General features: G+C 38.0%; 1 protein-coding gene across 1 annotated transcript in view; it reads left to right on the forward strand.

Annotated features, from left to right (window-relative positions):
* gpc5a (glypican 5a) overlaps positions 1–21,329 on the forward strand; it is a 161,769-nt gene that overhangs the window by 64,795 nt on the left and 75,645 nt on the right. The window contains exon 7 of the mRNA XM_042491763.1: positions 9,059–9,179. Coding sequence (XP_042347697.1) covers positions 9,059–9,179 — 121 coding nt within the window. The remainder of the gene's footprint in view (positions 1–9,058; positions 9,180–21,329) is intronic.

Here is a 21,329-nt window from a genome sequence, read left to right on the forward strand (position 1 = left end):
AATATACAAATATGACTGCCTAGTTTGCAAACAGCAGAATACAACTTGTCATATTTAAGTTGCAACAACTTCACACAATTAAGTAAATATAACTAAATTTTAAGTAAACTTAATTAGATATAAAGTTAACATAAATTAAGACTAATAGGTATATTTACTTACATTTTTCAAGGCAGTTGGTTTCCCAGAATTTTTAAAAGTAAAATCAACTTTTCAGATTTTGCAGTGCACTTATTTACTGCAGGAGGTACGGAAAACTCTTAATTACAGTGATGCAGAGTTAATAGAATGTGTTTATTACCGTGTTAACTTTGGGTTATTGTACCAAACAAATGTTTGTTGGAAGCATGGCCCTCTTGTAGATTTTACACATTAAACTGCATATGTTCTCATTGTCTTGCCTAAAGTATTTTCTGTCCTTTTTGAGCTTAAGTGAACAGGTTTCTTTGAAGTGGCGGACTATCCCAGATCCTTTTTGTGCTCGGCAATGAGCCAGAAGGACTTTTGTTTCCACAGTGACAACTGGAAGGCAGGTATTGCCTTCTAGCCTACTAACCACATGCCTGCTTTGTTTCTCAGTCAGCCAACCATGAACAGTGTGCAGGGTCTACCTCCGTCATCTCCCGAGCCACTGAACTCCTCTCTCCATAACATTTTGATGAAGGTGCTCTCAGGAAAAATACATTTTTGCATTTAGCCAGCCAACTTTTTTTTTTACACCACTGTGAAAACACTTTGATTTTAGATTAAAAATTTAATGAACAGAATTGGCTCTTGCCTTACTGTTTTTTTTTTGTTTTTTTTTTACTTTTTTTTAATAGCCAGTGCCACATATTAGCTAGGAAACAATTGGAAATAGGAAAACTGACAGTTTCATCATAGTAATTATACATGTGAACTCACTATTGAAAGACAGATGGTGTGACTGCCAATAATTAACAGGCATCCTTAGATGCAGCTCATGATTGATACCTCAAAGGCAGCAGAAGCATACTAATAGATCTCAAACAGTATGAGCTGTCTGTGACCTGTGAGTTTTATGATGTCGTGCACGTTCAGCAGCCATCTGTAAACTGCTGCCAGAAATCACAGCTGATCCAAACCTTGTATCTTACTTTGTAAGTGCTGCATTTACAGTACATTAAGCAATATTTGAGAAAAAAAGGGAAAGAAACCAGGTACTATTCTAAATTCTTCCAAATAGTGAAGTTGAACTTTAATTTATACAAAATAGTAATTGCCCTTGTGGTTATGATATTGAAATGGATGTATTTTCATTTAATTTTTTTTTAATATTAAGAATGTATCAAATTACAAAACTATAAGAAGAATGTGATCATTTGAAAGCAGTGACTTGTATTGACGTGCCTTCAGAGAATTATCACCTGAAGTTTTAGCTCCAGTTGGCTTTACGGAACTTTATAGCGAGATTCAGCCCCATTGTTTATGCTGTTTGGCTTTAACTTTACTGTTTTCGTTCACTGCTCTCATAGTCATGGACTGATTATGAGACAATGGACCCCTAGACACAGAACCAACTGTACAGTACCTGCTCAGCAGCAAACAGCAGACAGACACAATTATGGACTAGCTGGTAAACGAGGGGGAGAATTTAACAATAAATAAATATCTGATCTGTTTATTGTTAAATTCTCCCCCACGTTTACCAGCAGGTAGTGTACAGTTGGTATATCTCTGGAGTTGGAAGAGACCAAACACAGAGCAAAAAGAGAATGACTATTGGACTAATATTCATCGATGGGCCTGAAACACAACTCCAAATGAATAATAATGCTGTAACTGCTGGATGTGTAAGTTCAGTTATGAGAATTTTCCTTTACAAAATTCTTCCATTCACAACACCCTGCAGTGTCACCAGTGCAGACATCACTTCCTTGCTATGTGACCCAGGTAATGTTTAGGCCTGAATCTCTATTGCTGTTACTCTGGAAATTTTACACTACTGAACCAAAGATGAAAAAGCTGGTTGTAATGGTGAAGTGACACAGAGCTTCAACTTCAATCTTGGTTTGGCTCGCATAAAGTTAAGCTTGCTTTAAGGCGAGGTGTAATGACTGATGGGTGGTCTTGATTGTCAACTCTGAGAGTTGATGAGCAGTTATTCGGTTCTTCTCTACACGGTTCCCTGTGGACTGAACACTGTTTGCTCCTGATGGTTTGGTTACTTACTTAACGTGGCTGAAAACCTTGTGCAGTCCACTTCGCAGTGATCTACTAGCTGATGGGAACACACCCTTACGGTGTGATGTGACCACTCCAAAAATGCCTTGGAAGCGCATCTGGAAACACAGCTAGGAGCACCTGTGGAGTAAGGCTACGTGTGCGTGGCCAAAAGTGACACTGACAAGCAGTGTGACTCGAGATGTGACTCGTGCCTTGAGTGGAAAAGTGAAAATCATTTAAACTGTTACGCGCATCCCAAAACCACCATAAAAAACATGTCACGCAGCAGCAAGAGAGGAGCGCATGACAGGCGCACTGTACCACAGGGAAACAATGGTTTGCATGTGACACTTCTAGGTGTGATCGGCCCCTTAGTCTTTTTTACACTAAGTAAATTCCAAAATCAAAACTGGTCGTCAGCTTGTAGTATCACCTGAAAACTTAATTTTGTAAGTTTTGTGCAACTTGCATTTCTGAATTTGGTTGTATTTTCTATGTTTGTAGTGAATTTTGTCATGCTGCCTATTTGTTGTCAAATGAGTAAGAATTCTTCATTTAATTGAACTTATGTGTTTTCCTTTAGCTGCATTGAGCTGTGTGACGGTCGAATTCACACCTAATTTCCAACCATTCCTTGTCACAGCCTTAATCAAAAGGATACGGATAACATGATCCACCCAAAACAAAAGTGTTAAAATGAAAAGCATGAAATTTGCCTCAGTAGCTTGCATCTGTGTTTTATGCATGACCACAGTATCACAGTGCAGTGGACTCAGGAAAAGTCCTGCTCCTCCTGTACTGTGATCACAGTAAATTACTTCAATGTACCAATCTGTCCTGAGGTCGAGAAATAAGGCAATAGAAGCTTCAAATTTCTTTGTTCCATATGTGAAGGTTTTGCACTTACAGACAAATATAGTTGGATGAGATAGGGATAAGGGCCAAGAATAAAATGATTGAAATTTTCAATCTAGAGCTGAAAAGCTGGTATGAGCAAAGATGAGATGCAAACCAAGAATCCCTTTGGGGGAGAAGGATATGGATTATAGGATCCTTCTGCTGGTCCACAGAGACACAGGCAATCACTCAGCTGTTTGATATCCTCTTGTAGGTTGCGCTTGATGCTACTGTGTGCTTTTTACTCACCCTGAAGAATACGTGATGACTATGATCAATGTGCTTTATCTATGACACCTTTTAAGGAGCAGACCCTTATTTTCTGGGGTTGCAACTCCCAGAGAAGCCTTGTGTTGCATTGCCAGCCCTGCAGCATGCTACAAGAGATTTTATGTGATTCAGGTTATGGATCCCAGTGGCATAATGAAATAGATTGCTTACTGAATGCAAGAGGAGCTGTGTGTGTGTGTGTGTGTGTGTGTGTGTGTGTGTGTGTGTGTGTGTGTGTGTGTGTGTGTGCGCCCGATGGATGCAAGTGATTTTTTAAAAATATATTCTTCCACATTTAACTGCACTGAATTCAGGCATGTCTGTGGTTATCACAATATAAAACAGTGTTTGGTTATAACATACAGTTTTTTTTATTTAGATATGCGGCCGTACACATTTTTATTGTGCGGAAGTGGGCACAGATGGCTCTGATGTAATCTCTTCAGTCTGCTATTAATCACACTGTACAGAACGGAGGAAAAGACTGCAGTAAAGGTCATGGCGGGGTGGATTTTGCACTATTTGTTACACAGGATGGCGTCTCACGATAAGCAACCTGTGAGATTATCAAACGCTTCAAGTGCGTGTGGGCAGAGTAACCTCCCTTTACCATCGATTTTTTACCTTGATTTTTTCTAACAGGTATACCCTTAACAATTTATAGTAGCACCAGACCCAAGGACTATCTTCATTGCAGTTCTTACACATGCATTCTCCATCTCAGCAGGTGTGTCCAGGGATTAAACAGAGCTGGAGGCAGCAGGATCATAGCTCCTGTACACACAGTTCAGGTGCAGTTTAGTCCCAACACATCAGCCTCGAGCCGCAGGCGCCTGCTGCAGCGAGCAAACCGAGCCCTCACTTTTTGCACTTACATTTTGGTCGATGGTATTCAGACGAATCGTGTTAGAGCAGAAAATCTGAGAACTTGTTGACATGCACTGCAGTAACCTGGTGCCTCTAAAATTCGACATGCAGCTGGTCAACCCACAAGATGTCTCCACTCTCCTACATTCACACTACTTTTTATATGAACAGAACTTTCCCCTCATTTATGAGAAATGTTGTTACTCAATTTCTGTTGAAGAAAGGCTGATCCGCCAGCTTGTTTTTGATGAACAGCTGGAATATGTTTATTATAGGTAATATATAGTATCATGTTGAAGTTTAACCCTTTGAAACCTGGATGGGCATTACTTTGCTTGTGCTGCATTTGGTTGCCTTTCACAAATATTTAACATTTGAGACCAAATTGGTTTGATTTCTTTCAAAAATATGGGGAAAAGGCAAAGACCAACTTAGCAAGAAATGTACCGCACGTTTCAAGAGGAGAGCAGAATTAGAAAATCGTTTTTAAAAAAGCTAGGGAAAAATGTCCAGAGAACTACATTTATAAATATTAGAAAAATTTATATTTGTGGTGACTAATCAGAATTACCTTAATTTTAAAGAATTATTATTATTTTTTTTTTTTTTTTTGTCTGTTTTGTTTTTCTTTTCTAAGCTAATTTTCAGGTAGATTGTTGCTACTTTCTTTTTGCACAATTTTTTCTTAAGTTGCTCATTATCATCTTTCCTTGTTTTTAAAGAAATCAAGTCACTTTGCCCAGGTTTAAATGCGTTAAATTTTCAAGAGTTATTGTACTCATAGTAAGTTTATCTGTCTATCTGGGACAGTGGTCATTAATCAATATTAGAATGTGAAATGCAGTCACTTTGCCAGAATTGGCCACACCACACCAAAAAAAAAGGAAGAGGAATGTGACAAAAGGGTTCAAGGGTTCAACCTGGCCTCCTAATCCCCCACATCCCCCACATGTGGGTATCCCAGGCGTCCTGTGTCCATGATTTGACAGGTGGGCCTCTGGCCTATTGAGGTATGGACACAGGACATCTGTCCTGTGGTGTCTGGCACCAGGGCGTTGACTGTGGATCCTTCAAGGGTTGCAAAGTAGGGAATTGATGTGTCCCAAGGATGCTTCATTAGGTTGGAATCTCGGGAATTTGGAGCCCAGTTCGACACCTTGATCCCTTTGTGAGGTTCCTTGGGCCATTCCTGAGCAGTTTTTGTGGTGTGGTTTGGTGCATTGTCTTGCTGGGAGGTCACTGCCATTGGGGAGTGCTGTTGCTGTGAGGGGGTGTACTTGGGCCGCAGCAGTGTTTGGGTGGGTGATGCATGTCGCGTGGTATCCATATGGATGCCAGAAAAGCATTGCATTGTAATGAGATGATCAATGTTACTCACTTTATCTGTTAGTGGTTTTGATGTTGGGCTGATTGTGTAGATATAACAGTATGAACACAGCAAAGCTAAAAACCATTAACACAGAGGAACTATGAACTTTCAACAGTGCAAAGCAAGTAGCTTAATGTAACTGTAAAGGGTGATGATTCAGAGATTTTTCTCTTCAAAACTCATCAACAGACTCTGTGTTGCCACTGTTTAAATTGCAGGTCACATGACATGCTTTGACTTTAAAAGACATTTTCTCTCAAACAACCTTTACAAAAGAAGCATCTGTAAAACAGTGACGGAACTTTACTGAGCATCAAAAACACCCCAAAACTAGACTTTTTATTTTCACAATTACATCCATTAGGTCCAGTATACATAAATCAACAAGTCTCAAAGAGCTGCATGATGTTATTTCAGATCAAATAATTTTAAAAGGGTCCATGTTCTTCAATCCAGGCTTTTCAGAAGATGGTGTTAAGTGCATGTAGCCAGACAAATCCACAAACAAACTCAATAAAAATTCCTGCACTTTTAATATTCTTCAAATGGCAAAAGAATCCACTTATTCCATGTGGAAAAGATGTTTGCTGATGGGTCCGTGTGATTCTTCGTTCAAAGGCTGATTTATGTTTGTAGTATCGTACGCAATGGTTTCACCAACATGTTCACTTTTTTTACATGATGAGTCACGCATGATGACGCGACTTTTATCCCAAAATGAAGCCAACATTGTGAAGATTGTGGTTTTCTCTCTCTCTCTCTCTCTCTCTCTCTCTCTCTCTCTCTCTCTCTCCCTCATATAATTCTCCCCAAAAAAGGAAAAGAATACATTTTTATAAATTCAACTTTGGCCATCTGCATCTGTGCTCTAAATTACCAAAGCACTGTTATTGTAGACAGAATTTAAATGTTCACTTTAATATTTCATTTGACGTGGCTGCTAGACGAAAGAAAGCAGCTCTAGCAAAGACGGAGAGGACCAAGGCTACAAAAAAGAAGAAAAAGCCTAATAAGAAAAATAATGATGATAACAGACTAACTGTTGATACAAAGTTTTAAAAAAATGGACACTGAATAGCAGCTGTTTTTTGTCCAAAAGGATTTATAATTCGCAGGAATTGGCATCAAAATTACATCTCAAAGACCCAGATATTCTAACCGAATTTGAATTCTACCATGCACCTTTTCTTTTGAATAAATTAGATACCCATGCTTCCTGCACTTTATTTATTCATACTTTTTTTCCCCTCTCTGACCTTGTATTGCTTGAAGAGCACACAGCAATTTGTGTTAGCTGCCACACAATCACCTAGCAGTCATTTTAGCCACAGATTGATTTTTATGTTTTATTTCTAATTCAAAGAGACACTGAGCTGACACGCGCACGCGCACACACATTTACACACACACACACACACACACACACACACACACACACACACACCTCACTCAGCAGGTCTTTCAGCAATGAGTGACTTCACCTTGATCTACTAGTTTGATTAAATGATATGCTGGAGATTGAGATGTGAATGAATTGTGCTCCCTCACCGGCTGCCATGGTCAAAGTCATTACAGCTGACAGACTGTATTCAAACTAAAGAGTGCCGAGTCCTTGAGGTGAACTGAAGCCTGTTACCAAGCTATAACAACAATGAACGGCTTTAGAACAAGAATTAATGCCGCATATTGAAACGTTAAAGCACAAATCATAAAATGAAGAGTTGAGTGTTCTGTACTCACACTGTGGTTTAATAGTTTCATTTCTAAGAGGGATGATAAAGGGCTTGATATATAGTTTTTCATAAAGCAGACATGCACTGTGATATGGAGCCTTGCAGCACTGCAGTAGAGACACATGGCAGCTCGTGCACATGTGCAGGTGAATCATGTTTCCCTCCACATCACAAATCCCACTTTAACTGCAGGGGTGTGCCTACAAATGAATTGTACCATCACCTTTTTGTGAGTGCAGAATATTGATCATTTTTTAGTATTGCTTCACAAGAGAAAAAGAGATAATGAATTGGACTTTATTCAGTGTAGAGTTTGCTTTTCCAGCACATCATCGGTGTATTTTTAAGTGGTGGAAGAAGTACTGTAGGGCTCCTTGACAGATATTGCAGCTGCAATGTAAGTTGTAACTTTTGCATAACAGACAAAAAAAAAAGTTGATGATGTGATTGAGAAGAAAAAACTAATTTCTGGTACATAAATCAGTGTTTTTCTCTGTTCTTTTCTTTTTTGTGATATATAGTTTTACCTTTTGGGGCCTTTAAATTAAACGACCTGAGAAGTTAAGAGGCGAAATGTCTCTTTGGTGGAACTGCTAACAACTCAAAGAACAATGAAAAATCCCAAGCACCAAAAAGACTCTTTTGTCAGATGTTTTTGTAACAAATCTACAGACGAAAAGTTTGGAAGCCATTGATTTAATTTTCAAAGGTCAAATGTGCAGGATTTGGAAGAATAATAAGTAGGCTATGTTTTCTTCAGTGTATAATCACCTAAAAATAAGAATTGTGTTTTGTGTTTTTGCTACCCTAGAATGGGGGTTAGCAACTTTTGAATGTAATGAATTAACACACATACGCACGCAAACACACACACACACACACACACACACACACACACACACACACACACTCTTTGCGGTGAAAGCAAACAAATCTGCCCACACACTATGAGTTATCTATTTTCTTCCAACACTTCTCCGTATTCTACTTTTCAGGTGAAAAAGTGCCAGGCCGCAGAATTATGGAGTACATTTTAGTTGACAAAATGTTAACACATTTTTTTATTTGGTGCACAGGAACATAAAATACACATGAAATAACTTGAAGCCTACAGCAATGAATTAAATAAAAAAAAAAGAATCTCCATGTACCAGTAATTTATTGTCAAAGCCACTAGGAACTGATGGAGAGGGGCGAAAGAGCTACATGGGCTCTGGAGCCGCAGCTTATGTATCCTTACTTTAGAATGAGCCTTTATACCTACATGAGGAGCTGGTCCTCATCCTCAGAGATCACCATGTGTCTTTAGTAGCCCAGAATGGAAAACACTAGCTCTAGATAAGGCCATTCAGTGTTCATGTTGGCCAGTGTGATGAGCACCAGCACAAAAACACAGATTTTAAAGGGAAAACTGCTTTATTCCATGTTTTTACGCATTTAAATATCCAGGTCCATTTATTTTGGAGAGGAGGAGACCTCTGTGGATAATTCAACTCCTGGTATTAGCTTATCATTTTTAACCTTAATGTGGAAAGTAATGGTAATGGTACCTGCTCCTTACATTATTTCCATCCTTACTCAAGTAAAGTAAAGGTGGCTCAGACTTGTACTTAAGTACAGTGGTTTAGTAAATGTACAGAGTAACTTGCAACCAGTGGTTCTCCTGTTTGTCTTTAACATGACCGATGTATGTATAAAAGACTTACAGACTCCTCTGTCTTCTGTACTTTGCTCACAGCTACACCCTCCGTGTGGTCGGCAATGGGATCAAGGCTCAGAGCGCCAACCCTGAAGTCAAAGTGAAGGGAGCAGACCCTGTAATCAATCAGATCATTGACAAACTGAAACACATCAATCAGGTGAGCCTCTCTCTGTTTCTCTGCGTATTTATTTTTAGGTTATGCACATTTTGTGATTTCTGCAGCTCCCACTCCACTTTAAGTCTGTATTTCCATCCCTCATTCAGTCAGACATATGGTTACTGTCTCCTCAGGCAATCTGCTAATCCTTTGTGCGTCTTTGTTAGTTTATGGAGCATTAAGTATCTCTCGTTAGCTTTTGGCTTGTTCTTCACACAGAAGCGACAGAGCTGAAGCCCTTTACTCTTTACCTTTAAATAATTATATCTCCTGCCATATTACCAGTAAGTACCAGCTAATAGAAAACTGCTCTCAAATGCAAAATTATCTCTAGGCAATGAAAAAAAAATCAATCATTACACATTTAGAAACCCATTTGGTCTGGTTTGCGTGTCTTTGTATTTACAAAATTCCTTTTCTGCTCTTTGTCAAAATCAATGTATCTTTTCTATCACCCAGCCGGCTTTTCTGCGCGTTTGTGCTGCTGCGGCTCCTTTCAGTGCTGTTTATCTCTGAGGATGATGAGATTAGGGCAGTTTACGGGAGCACTTTCTCTTCTGCAGCTTCAATAACAGCTGCTGTAGCAGCCTCTGGGTTGTTGCTCTGCAGCAGCAGCTTCACATGTCTGATGCTTTGGTTTCCCAAGTGGCAGGCTGAAGGCCAGGTCATCTCTCTTGACCTCGTGCTGGCACCCCCTCCCTTACTAATTCACACCATCTGTGGGATGTCAGAACACATAAATCTATATCATAACCATTTCAGAGCGCCAGATCTGCCTCTTTGACATTCATTGTGTACGTGTCTCTCTTTTTGTGTGTGTGTTTCTGTTATCTGCGTCTTAAATGTGCTTCTTTGTACGTCCTTGTGGTTCTGAGAATTTTTATCTACAGGAGAAAAATTGTTTTATCTGCTTGAATACTCAGAAATTGTTTATCTGCTGTGCGTGATTTATTGTGACTGACACAGATCACAATCATCAGATCAGGATTATGTAATCATTAATAATCCTATGAGAAGAAGTACTTTAGTGTGTTTAACTTTAAACACTGTTTACTTCATGTTTTGGAAATATTTTCCTGTTTTCTCTGCTTCTCTCTTTTGTTGCTAGCTGTTAGTTTTAGTAAAAACAATCAGTATCATTTTTCCTCCTGTCCTTGCACATTCGATATTTGTGTTACTGATTTATCGAGGGTAGCAAAAATGATTGAGAGCATCTCCATTTATCCTACGATAATGCTTTAGAATGCAAGGGTTTTTTTTTTTTTAATAATAATGACACCAAAATGTTACCAATATGATACCAGATAAACAGCAGGATTTTCTTGACCATTATAAGACTAAACAGAAAAAACTATGCTAAGACACATTTTATTTCTGGTTGCGCTGCTTCTGTCCTCTTGTCTGCTCTCTGTGCTGCACACACACACTCTTACACTTAAAAGGACTATAATGTTGTTTATTAGAGTTATTTCTTGGAAAATATATTGTACAACAAAAGTAGATATCTTGACAGCGCTGCCTCGAGTTACACGTGCATCACGCACTGCGCTGGAGGGGGCACCAAAATGCCCAATCATCATCAATCATTATCATTATGATGGATTATTTAAATTTAAGATTAAACACAACTACAGCAGGCATCATTGGACCATTTTATGATATATATAATTGCTCAAAAATGAACTATGCATCATGTGTTCATTAAAAACTAAAAAGCAGATTGTGATTGTCTCTCTGCTCATAACGTGCAGCTCTCTCGCTCTTTCTCCTGCCCGCTGACCAAAATTTCACTTTCCTGCCCAACACAGAATTGCCTAAAACTGCAATTCCAATGACCACTTGAGACTGTCTCCACAAGAGAATCAATCGCCTTGGATCCCAATGTTAAAATGCCTCAGCTTTACAATAGAAAGAAACATGTTTACAGCCTTGTACAAAAAAATAGTTTTGATCTCTACAGCTAGTTTTAGCATCCATGACAACTGTACAGGGTGTGATTTAAAAAAAAACTCACCCATTTAGATTTTATTAAGACTTAAATTTGCACATAATTGAGGGCAGCCTGCTGTAAGTGACAAGCTGTTTGCCGATAGTGTCCTCAGCTTCTCAGTCAGATGCACCCTTTGTTCCTCAGCCCCAGCCTCTCGCCTAAATGTAGTTACTTCTGGCTTCAAAAAATCCAAGATGGCAACAGCCAAAATGCTGAGACTTGAAAATGGGGCGTCCACAAAAGTTGTGACACCATTGTAGCTACCTCCATGACTTTTACAATTTCCCTGGTATGTCTCCTTTTAACAGGATTTATCTTCATTATTATTATCAGCATTGACATATCATCATGTTTGAGTTGATATGATATACCTCTCAGCTATGGAGCAAAATTATAATTAATTTAGAGTTGTTTTTTTTTTTGACCACCTGGTGAAAGTAAGTCCATTATTCACTCATTTCAGTTTTTGTGGGTCTCTGCAATCTCCAGAGGAAAATATCTGTGTTTTTAGCTGCTAAATGCTCTATGTGTTCACTGTGTCTGCCTACAGTTTGGTTGTTGAAAGTTAGTGTACATCAGGTATTAAGTGCTTTTTTTTGCTGATTATAATGGTCAGCTTTGTCTGGAAATGAGGTTAATGAGAGTGGTGAGTGGACCTAAATAGTTGAGTTACTGTCAGAAAACCAAAAAAAAAAAAGAGAGATAAAAGCAGTGGTGGAATGTTAATTGCACTTTACTCAAGTATTTTCTGTTCATGCCACTTTATATGTTTACACTACTACATTTCAGAGGAAAATATTGTACATTTGACTTCACTACATTAATTTGACAGCTTAAGTTACTTTACAAATTAAGATTTTCGTAAATACTTGCAAGTACAGCTGAAATGAAATTAAAATCAATCAATTAGTTCATTATCAGTAAATTAATTGCCAACTATTTTTCTTTTTTTTTTTGGACAGTTCTGAGTTTTTAAGGGGGTGTTTAAAATAGTTTTCAGGCTTCTTTATCTTATTTCTCTGCAGTGAGTATTTTTACTTCTAATACTTTAAGTACTTATTCCTGATTATACTTACTTTTACTTAAGTAACTTTTGATTGTAACAGAGTATTTGAGTATTTTCACAGTATGGTGTTAGTACTTCTACTCAAATAAAGAAACTTAATACTTATTCTACCACCTGCTAAAGGATGCCAAAATGCTCCATAGAGCTGAGGGGGATTTTAGAGCTGTGTAAAAATTAAGGAGCGTGCATTCTCACAGCACATGGCATTTGATAATATACACTACTGTAGATTGGACCTGCTGTTCCTCCAGTTTGACTGACAGGTATTTTGGTACATGGGATAATTAGATGACAAATCAATTTAATTTTCTTAATGTTTTCTGACACTGTTAAAGGTTTGTTTTCATCAGTAATAACTGTAAACACAGCAGGTAAACACTGTCAGTGTGACCAGTTAAATGGTGAAAAATTATACTGATTGGGTGTCTTTTCTTTCTGCTTTTTGTTCTGTCTCTTTCTTTTTTTTCTAATTTATATTTAAAGCAGAAACTTTTACTTGCACTAGCTTTGCTTTGTTTTCAAAGTGAGACAATGTGTGAACTTGTTCCAGCTGTCACAAGCAGTAATGAAACATAACACTTTGGAAGAACACTTGATAGGTAGCTCATTATCAGTTAACTAACCTGTGAGGCAAATCTCTGGTGTGTGAAGAAACTCAGTGAAGGAGGTCTGACTTGAAGCAAAGAAAAAACAACACTCCCAGTGTAACTTTTATTTTCACGTTCACATCATGTTCAAAAATCACTGTGCTGCAGTTCGATCAGTGTATTTAGAATTAGAAAAAATTAGGTGTTTTTTTTTTTTGGTTTCAATTTTGGAATAATGTTCAGTTTTCAGCATCTTCACAGTTGTCTTTGTAATGTCTTGGACTTTTGAAGAAGTCCCTGGAAAAATCCAAAGACAAGTTGCACCCTGGAACACTGGAAATAGAGGTTTACTGAAATATGAATAAGAAGGGACTTTTGTTATGAGTGGAATAAAAATCACCTAACACTGACTTAACCCCAGTCACCAGAGGAAAATGTTGGCATTATATGATTCTGCAAACCACAAATATGTTACAGTTGCACATTTCATAGGTATCATATCAGTTTTTTTAAGTGAGGTAATATATGAGTGGACTGTCATCTGAAGGTGGAGGGGATGGTGATTGGTGTGGTGAAGTCGCTGCCCAGCTGCAGGCCACTGCTGAAAAAAAACAACCAACAAAACCAGCAAACAAAAAAAATGGTTGTAATTTGGCGAGTTATTGCTGTGTGGCCTGAGCCTTTTTGGGTGCCAAACATGGGTGTTTTTAGTAACGCATCTGTGTTTTTTCTCCGTCTGCTTTTTAGGCTCGGAAAGTGGATGTTTTGTAGCAATCTGTCTGTGTTTTCCTTTGGCTTTCTAGGCTCAAATCATGGGTGTTTTGTAGCAACACATCAGCAGGGATTGTACTTCAAAAATTGGATATTTTAAACCAAACGTGAGCCTTTTCTATCCATTACCAAGCATTTACATTAACCACAGCATTGTTGAAATGTGGAGTTTTAATGTATCTGCTGCAATGTAACATACCAGTGGTTTGCGGAAATGTATGCTGCCGATATTTTTTCCAGGTGATTGGGACGCTAACTTACCGAAGCTTAATAATCCTCAAATCATCAAATGTAAATAGAATAGAATAATATTTATTTTTAAAAAGACATTGTTAGATTGCTTGATTGTTAGATTCACACACACATTCACACACTGGTGGCTGAGGCTACCGTATAAGGTGCCACCTGCTACTCAGTAATCATTCACACGCACTCACACTCCGATGTAGTGACATTGCAATCTGGGGTTCAGTATTTTGGCCAAGGATACTTCCACATGTGGCCCGGAGGAGCCAGGGATGGAACCGCTGACCTTCCGATTAGAGGACGATCCGCTCTACCTCTGACTGAAATGTTTCAACAGTTACGGGTTGTACACAGACTTTTGACTTGACTTGACTTTTCAACTAGCGCCACCAGCAGATCCAATTTTTTTTGCACAGATATTCATGCTTCCCAAATGCTTCATCTTAAATGACTTCAGTGATCTCTTGACTTTTCCTCTAGAGCTTCAGTGAGATTCACACAGAATTTTGATGTTAAGTAAAATGTTTCCACAGCTTTGTAATAGATTGCCATGGAATATGGTACACACACTGAGGATAAATTGGACTAACTGTGGTCCCCTGACTTTTCATGTAGCTGCATCATCAGTCAGAATATTTCTGTTGGTCCAATACTTTGGTAAATGAACAAATAATTGCAAAACTAACAACATGTCCATCAACCTCAGTGGTACTTTGTGTTTATTAGTGCTTATTAGCAAATAACATGCTAAACTAAGATGGTGCCAGGGGTGCGATTGAAATTTAATGACAGTGAAATTAGTTCACATCCAAAAAGATTGAGTTATCTTTCGAAATACTCTCATTAGAGTCCAAACAAATATCCATCTAAACAAATTTCAGCATGAGTATGGTAACGTTGTTTGCATCATAAATTGTCAAAGCAGCTGCATAAAATCATTAAAATTAGTAGCTAACATGATGTTTCTTAGAGCTCAACAGCATAAATAAAGTTTCCTGCATTTGACACTCTGCAGCAGAGCTGTTACAAGTATATTAACCCCAATTACCAAAGCAAAAATCCCCCACCTAAATACTAACTAACAAAACAGAATGCTAATTGGTAACATAGAATATAAATAGTACCCAGATAAAATCTCTGTGGCACTGACAGCGGTTCTGTTCTGCACAATAAAATGCAGTACAGAAGTCCATTTTTAGCTGTCAAACAGATGGTCTTTCAGTAAAAGCACATGTTGTGTTAGGTGTGAAAATATGAGTAATTACCACAAACTCTCCAATAACTTTAATTACTATAAAGCCGGAGTGTAGATCTTTCTCTGGCAGTGACAGTAATTATGTTAACACTGTGGACTCATGCTCTTAACATGTGCCTGCATTTCCTCCATCATCAGGAGCGCTCTCTTCAATACTTCTCCCACAAAAGGACCATCTGTAAATCAGTAAGTTAAACCATGTTAACTTTTTTTTTCCCTGGTCCCTGTTTTGTTAGCATTTCCACCAAAGAGACATTTCATCTCTTTACTTCTCAGGTGGTTTAATTTAAATGCCTAATAAAGGTAAAGTTCTCAATTGTTTCAAGAAAATAGCAAATATTAGAGAAAAGTTTTTTAAAAAAATACGACAACAACAATAAAAATAAACACAACACAGTGGCAGATATTTGTTTTTTCTTCTTTCGTCTCCTATTAATCATCTCATTACCTCCAAAGATTTATTTTGCCTGACCCCTAAGTTAAAGGAATACTTCACCCACAAAATGACTATTTGCATAACAGTTAGTCATGCTGTTTTACTTTGCATCCATTGAAGAAAACTTTGTTCTTCTTGCATGCCTCCACAGAAAACTATTGATTTACTGATTGATTGGGGACCATGTTTGTCTCATCTGTGTAGTTGTATACTTAAACATGTGTTTTCGCTGCAAGACCTGAGCACTGGAGTCTGGCTTTGCAAAAAGCATAAGTTTAATTTTCACTTCAGTTTTAAACAATACGTTTTTAATCAAAATGCATCTTTGAAGTACTGAGCATACGACTTGATAAATGAGACTTCATTTCATTTAGGCTTTGATTACACAAGTTGTGTAAGAGTTTGTGAACTAATGTTTTGATATAGTTTTGCTGTCGTTAAATGTGGCCCCCAATCAATCAATGAATCAATATTTACTTGTTTATTTATTTTATTTTTTTCATGGATGCATGCAGGAAAAACAGTTTTCTTCAGGAATTCGAAGTAATAGCATGATCCTTTGTCCTTTGACCCATGCTCTGAACACCAATACCATTTATTTTATTTTGTTTTATTTTATTTTTTTTTTATCTGGAACATATACTACAGAAACTTTTCTTTGACACATCTCAGGATTTTCCACCATACTCCTAGCTGCTGCTCTGTTGCCATAGTCTCTCCACTCTTCCCCCTTTTTTAGCTTTTATTTCAAACTGTCAGCGTACATTGTGTCAAAAGAAAACATCAGAATCACACACATAGATGGAGCATTGAGCAACAAAATAGGAAACACCTGCGTTGTGGCTCATTATCATTTGACTTACCAGAGAGGCAAACATTTGGTGTCAAAGTGAGATCAGACTTACTTGCAGCAAAGAAACAACACAAAAACAACACTCTGCACAAAAAAGGAGTGCCAAAAATAAAGCAACAATGAAAACTAAAATCTAAAGTAAACTAAGTTAATTACTTTGCCTGCTTGATGTTTAATGCATCACTTCCGGTGTAATAAAACCACTTCAAACAACATGAAACCCTGAGAAATTAGTGCTTGTACCTTTGTAAATTTTCAAACTTTCATTGAAGAAGATGTACCTCTTTATATAATTTGTAGTTATAATGAATGAACAAATTTACATCTCTTGGTCTTGCAAGACTTTAAATCTCTCATCAATATTCCAACAAAATTTTGGAGTAGACACTGGTAACCAGTGTCTACTCCAACTTCAAGATTTTTACTGCTCTTCTTTTAACTATTCTTATACTCCTTTTACTTACTTTGCTTGTTGACCCTGAATGCAGTTAATTTACAACCTTGTCCAGGAGTGATTGGTTGAGGTGTGATGGCTGCCTTCACTATGTTCAAAAAGCACCTTTTGTGAAAAGCAGTCAAAATCCACTTGTTTTGAAATTCAACATTTGCCCTTTTGCACAAGTGCAGTTTTCCAAATCGTCATGGTCTGTGCCAGCACTGCCTCTAGCACATGCTGACGAAATAAAAATAAAGATACTGTGCCTGTTCAGTAGGGTAAGTAGTGAACCTTGTCTGTTCTGTAGTCATGATCCAGATCTTTTGCTCAATGAGCTGCTCCTTGCTGTGAGCTGTTTCGTGGTTTTGTTTTGGTTTTATAGGAAGTCAAGATGCAAATAACCAAGGATTAATTGGAGCAACATCTTGAGTGCACTCAAGTCCAATTACACTCCATCATTGGGTCAAACTGATTCTCAAACTGAAGTGCTTTGTTGTGCCTCTTGTTAGTTACATAATGTTCTGATTTGCAAAATAATTCATCCCAGTGTTTAATCCACAAGAGCAACTGTAGAAACAGACAGTGTTCAAAAGCATTATCTAATTTATCCCAACATCGCTGAGCTTTAGAAAGTTGTTTATATTCATCTATGTCTCCCACCAGAGATTGTCATATTTGAAGTTACTACAAAATGCTAACATATTCATGCGAATAATGAGCTTTTTTAGTGTGTGATGTTGTGCTGCAAAGAGTTTCCCACCAGAAGCAAGATGTCAGTGACTCTTCATCGATACTAAAGTGTCCCCTGATTCCATCCACACTGACACTCACCAGTGATCGGCCATAACTGTCTTTCCCCTAATACAGCTGTTTGTCTACCAAAGCACTAAATGCCCATAGTGCATCTGGAACGCTCATAGAAAAATGGGGGGCCTTGATCATTCATTGTAGATATTTGTAAAAATATCATAACACACGGACAGCAACAGAATGATTGGATTTTAATAGCTGGCTGTAAAGAGAAGAAAAAAAAGACCAAGGCTGAGTATAAATGGACATAAGCCTTGTGTGAACAAAATCGCAGCCCTTTCATTCGAGTGGAGCCAGTCAGTTTTGAGCAGCGTGGTTGCAAACACAAAGGGCTGCATCAGCTTTTGCGCCAATGAAATGTCATTGGTTAAGGGGCTGCGATTGCCAAAGAATTTTTGTTTCTGGGCATGTTTCTGGTACAGAAACATCATATTTGTACTTTTTAGCTGGCAGTCATTGCAACAAAAGACAAAATAGTAGCTACCATGACTACTGTGACTTTACAGAGCTATAAAATCCTGCCTTTAAATACATTTCCATCCACTTCTTTTTATGAACATTTCAATTTGGGAATTAAAAAAAAAACGCCAAAAATTTGAAAAAAATCAAAATATCACATAAACAGTTTTTACTTTTTGGGGAAGAGGCACAATTGGTGAACTGATTAAAGGTGAATGTGAATAAGATCAATGGAAAGAGATTCAGCAAATAAATGATGATGTGGAGTGCTGTTTTTCCATAGGCTGTTGCAAGCTCTCTATTGTCTCTGGACTGTTTTTTTTAAAGCCGAGCCTATGTATGAACACTTTTACCAGAACTCTTCCTGAAGCAAACAGCTGTGATAAGCTGTTTAAAACTCTCTATTTCCATTGTCTAGTGTGCTCTCTGTTATTATGCATCCATAGTTTTCCTTGGATTAAGATTTGACTAGTGAACTTTCAATTACGTCATCTTCTTCTGCTGTGACCTGACTGGATAATTAGCACCCCCTGCTGCTTATCTTGATAAACCACCTCCCAATATTTGTAGTGAGTGGTAAAAGTATTTGCATTTTGTTTTGATGGTTTTTTGAAAATTTAGTCAAAATATGAGCTACATTTTGATAAAAACACAATGTAAGATTACTGTTACAAACTGTGCATTGCTTTAGGACCTGATTAGCCTCACTCTAACTGGACGTCCTAGATCATATTTCCGTGTGTCATCGGTGCCTTAAACAAAATGCTGCCCCTCCTAGGAGACCAGAGATGTTGTTCATATTTTTCTTACTATGACTGTCACATTTCCTTTACAATTACCAAGTAGTGTAATCTCTCATTACGTTTTGGGTTGTCTGTCTGTCTGTCTCATTCATGAGAGTTTCTTCAAATTTGGCACAAACGTCCACATTGACTTAATGTTGAACCAATTACAATTAGGGGTCAAAAGGTGCCCACCTCATCCTCATAAAAGCAATATTTTGGTAATGCATTAAGGGAATGTCTTCAAATGAATGAGCTGAGTTGATTTTGGTGGTCATAGTTCAAGGTCACTGACCTCACAAAACATTTTTTGTCTATAACTCAAGAATTCATACAATAATTATGACAAATATTTTACACACATCTAATGGGACATAATGATGAAGTGATGACATTTTACATCCAAAAAGTCAGCTTCATCGTGGCATCACAATGTTCTGCAAAACACTTTTCTGGCCATTATTCAAGGTCATAACTCATTGGTGACCCTGATGTGTGTGAAGCGTCCATGTTTTTTTCTTTCAATAATTATACCTCATCAGGCAGGTTGCCTTATACAAAAACACCTTGCTGTCAAGTATCATCTCATGTTGCTGAGCAACGGCAGTCTGGGACAGGGAATGCTTTTAAGAGGGCTAATTAATCAACATGTCATCTAACATGTTTCATGTCTTTTGAATATGATGTACTGTCCTTTTAAGAGTCAGTAAAAAGTATATATGACATGTTTTCATACAAGAAGTCAACGTAGAGAAAGGTGAAGTCTTACCAGCGATGTTGTGTCTAATTTTTGCAGATTCTTGTATTAAACATCTGGTACTATTCATTAGACAGTCTGTGTGTTCACAGTCCTTGAGTCTGGATTATCATCTCATTGGGACTTGATTTGCAAATAGTTCTGATTTGCAAATAGTTCTGATTGGCATCTCATTAGCTCGTGGAGTGCGGCACAAGTGTCAGCACGGGTGTATGACCTGAATTGTCATTTAACATCAATTTTCAACCGTCACGTTTTATTCCTCTGCCATCTTCAAGATGTTGATTACATAGTAATGAGGCACACGGCAATCTGAGCAGAATACACAACAGGGAGTGCTAATCATCTAATTTACTGACAATGTGTCTGTTAACGGTGGAAACTGGGTCTTGAAGAGGATATGTGGGTCATGTTCAGATTCAGAATTAAGCCAGTGTTAAATGGTTAGTCTTTGTAATTTTAATTCATTGTATTCATGGGTTGTAGATGAATACAGGATGCAAGAGTGTGTATGCGTGTGGGGGAATGTGCGGGGGGTTAATGGCAGCTGAGTTTATGACCAGCAAACACATCAATTACATATACCAGTGCACACACTCATTGAATTGTACACACGAGTGACTGTGTGCACAGCTGGGTGTACACCACACAGTGTATTACTTATATAAATCACTGTAATATTGGTGCACCTCATTAATATGATGGAGCTTACCTTTAGATGCATGTGCATGAGTGCATGAATGGGAGGTCACCTGAAAGTGTGCGCTGAAATATTGTATGGATAAAGGCAAAAGGTGAAATTCTATTACCTTTAAAGTCACCACATGTTGGGCATTTTTATGAGGATAAGAATATTGCGTCCATGCAAATGTTGATTTTCATGTTTTTCATCTACATATCAGAAGTGTTCTTTACTATTTCCATTTATTCGCCCCTGACCTTGACTAACTGATGTGCAGAAAGCGCTCCCAGTTTCCCTAGAACCAAATGGAAATGTATCATTACTATTCCACAGCCGAGGCTGCAGTTAAACACAAAACAGCAGTGCAACTATTGACAAATTCATCATGCAATCTGAGTGTACAAACTCTAGATTTCATCATCTTGCTCATCAGCAGCTCTTTCCTATGAATTATTTGTTGGCTTCTCTCCTCCTTGCCTGTCCTTTTCTCTTGATGTGGTAAAACCCATCAAGAATCTGTAAGTAGGCCCTGTCCCTGTGTCTCTCAATCAAAATCAGGAGCAAGCAGCTCCTCACCCCGTCTGCGGGCTGAATTATTTACCAGTCATTGATGTGGTGGTTGACCAGCAGTTTTGCTTGTGAATTATTCATGCCCCCTCTCCTCTTAGTCGAAAGGATTAACACAGAGAATATATTCACATTTTATTTGTTGTGCTCCTAAATGAGCATACCACATCATAACATTTAACTTCTGTAGAAGTCAACAAGTGAAAACAGTTGTGCTTATAACCATCATCTTGTTTTCTTAAGGAATTGTTTAATAACTTAACACACCACACCCGCTGAGTGTGACTTACACATTCAGCTAGTTCGATTAATTCGTGTTGGTATCCAGAGAGGAATCTGTAAAGTCAGATATGTCAGGGCTGTGCAACTGAGTCTTAATTGGAGACAAGTCCCAAAACCTGCAGCATAATAATTTGTTTTTTAACCCGCACTCATTGTGTCATTCATTATACC

The sequence above is a fragment of the Plectropomus leopardus genome, chromosome 1 (genome assembly GCF_008729295.1).
Source record: "Plectropomus leopardus isolate mb chromosome 1, YSFRI_Pleo_2.0, whole genome shotgun sequence".
In the NCBI taxonomy this organism is placed as follows: Eukaryota; Metazoa; Chordata; class Actinopteri; order Perciformes; family Serranidae; genus Plectropomus; species Plectropomus leopardus.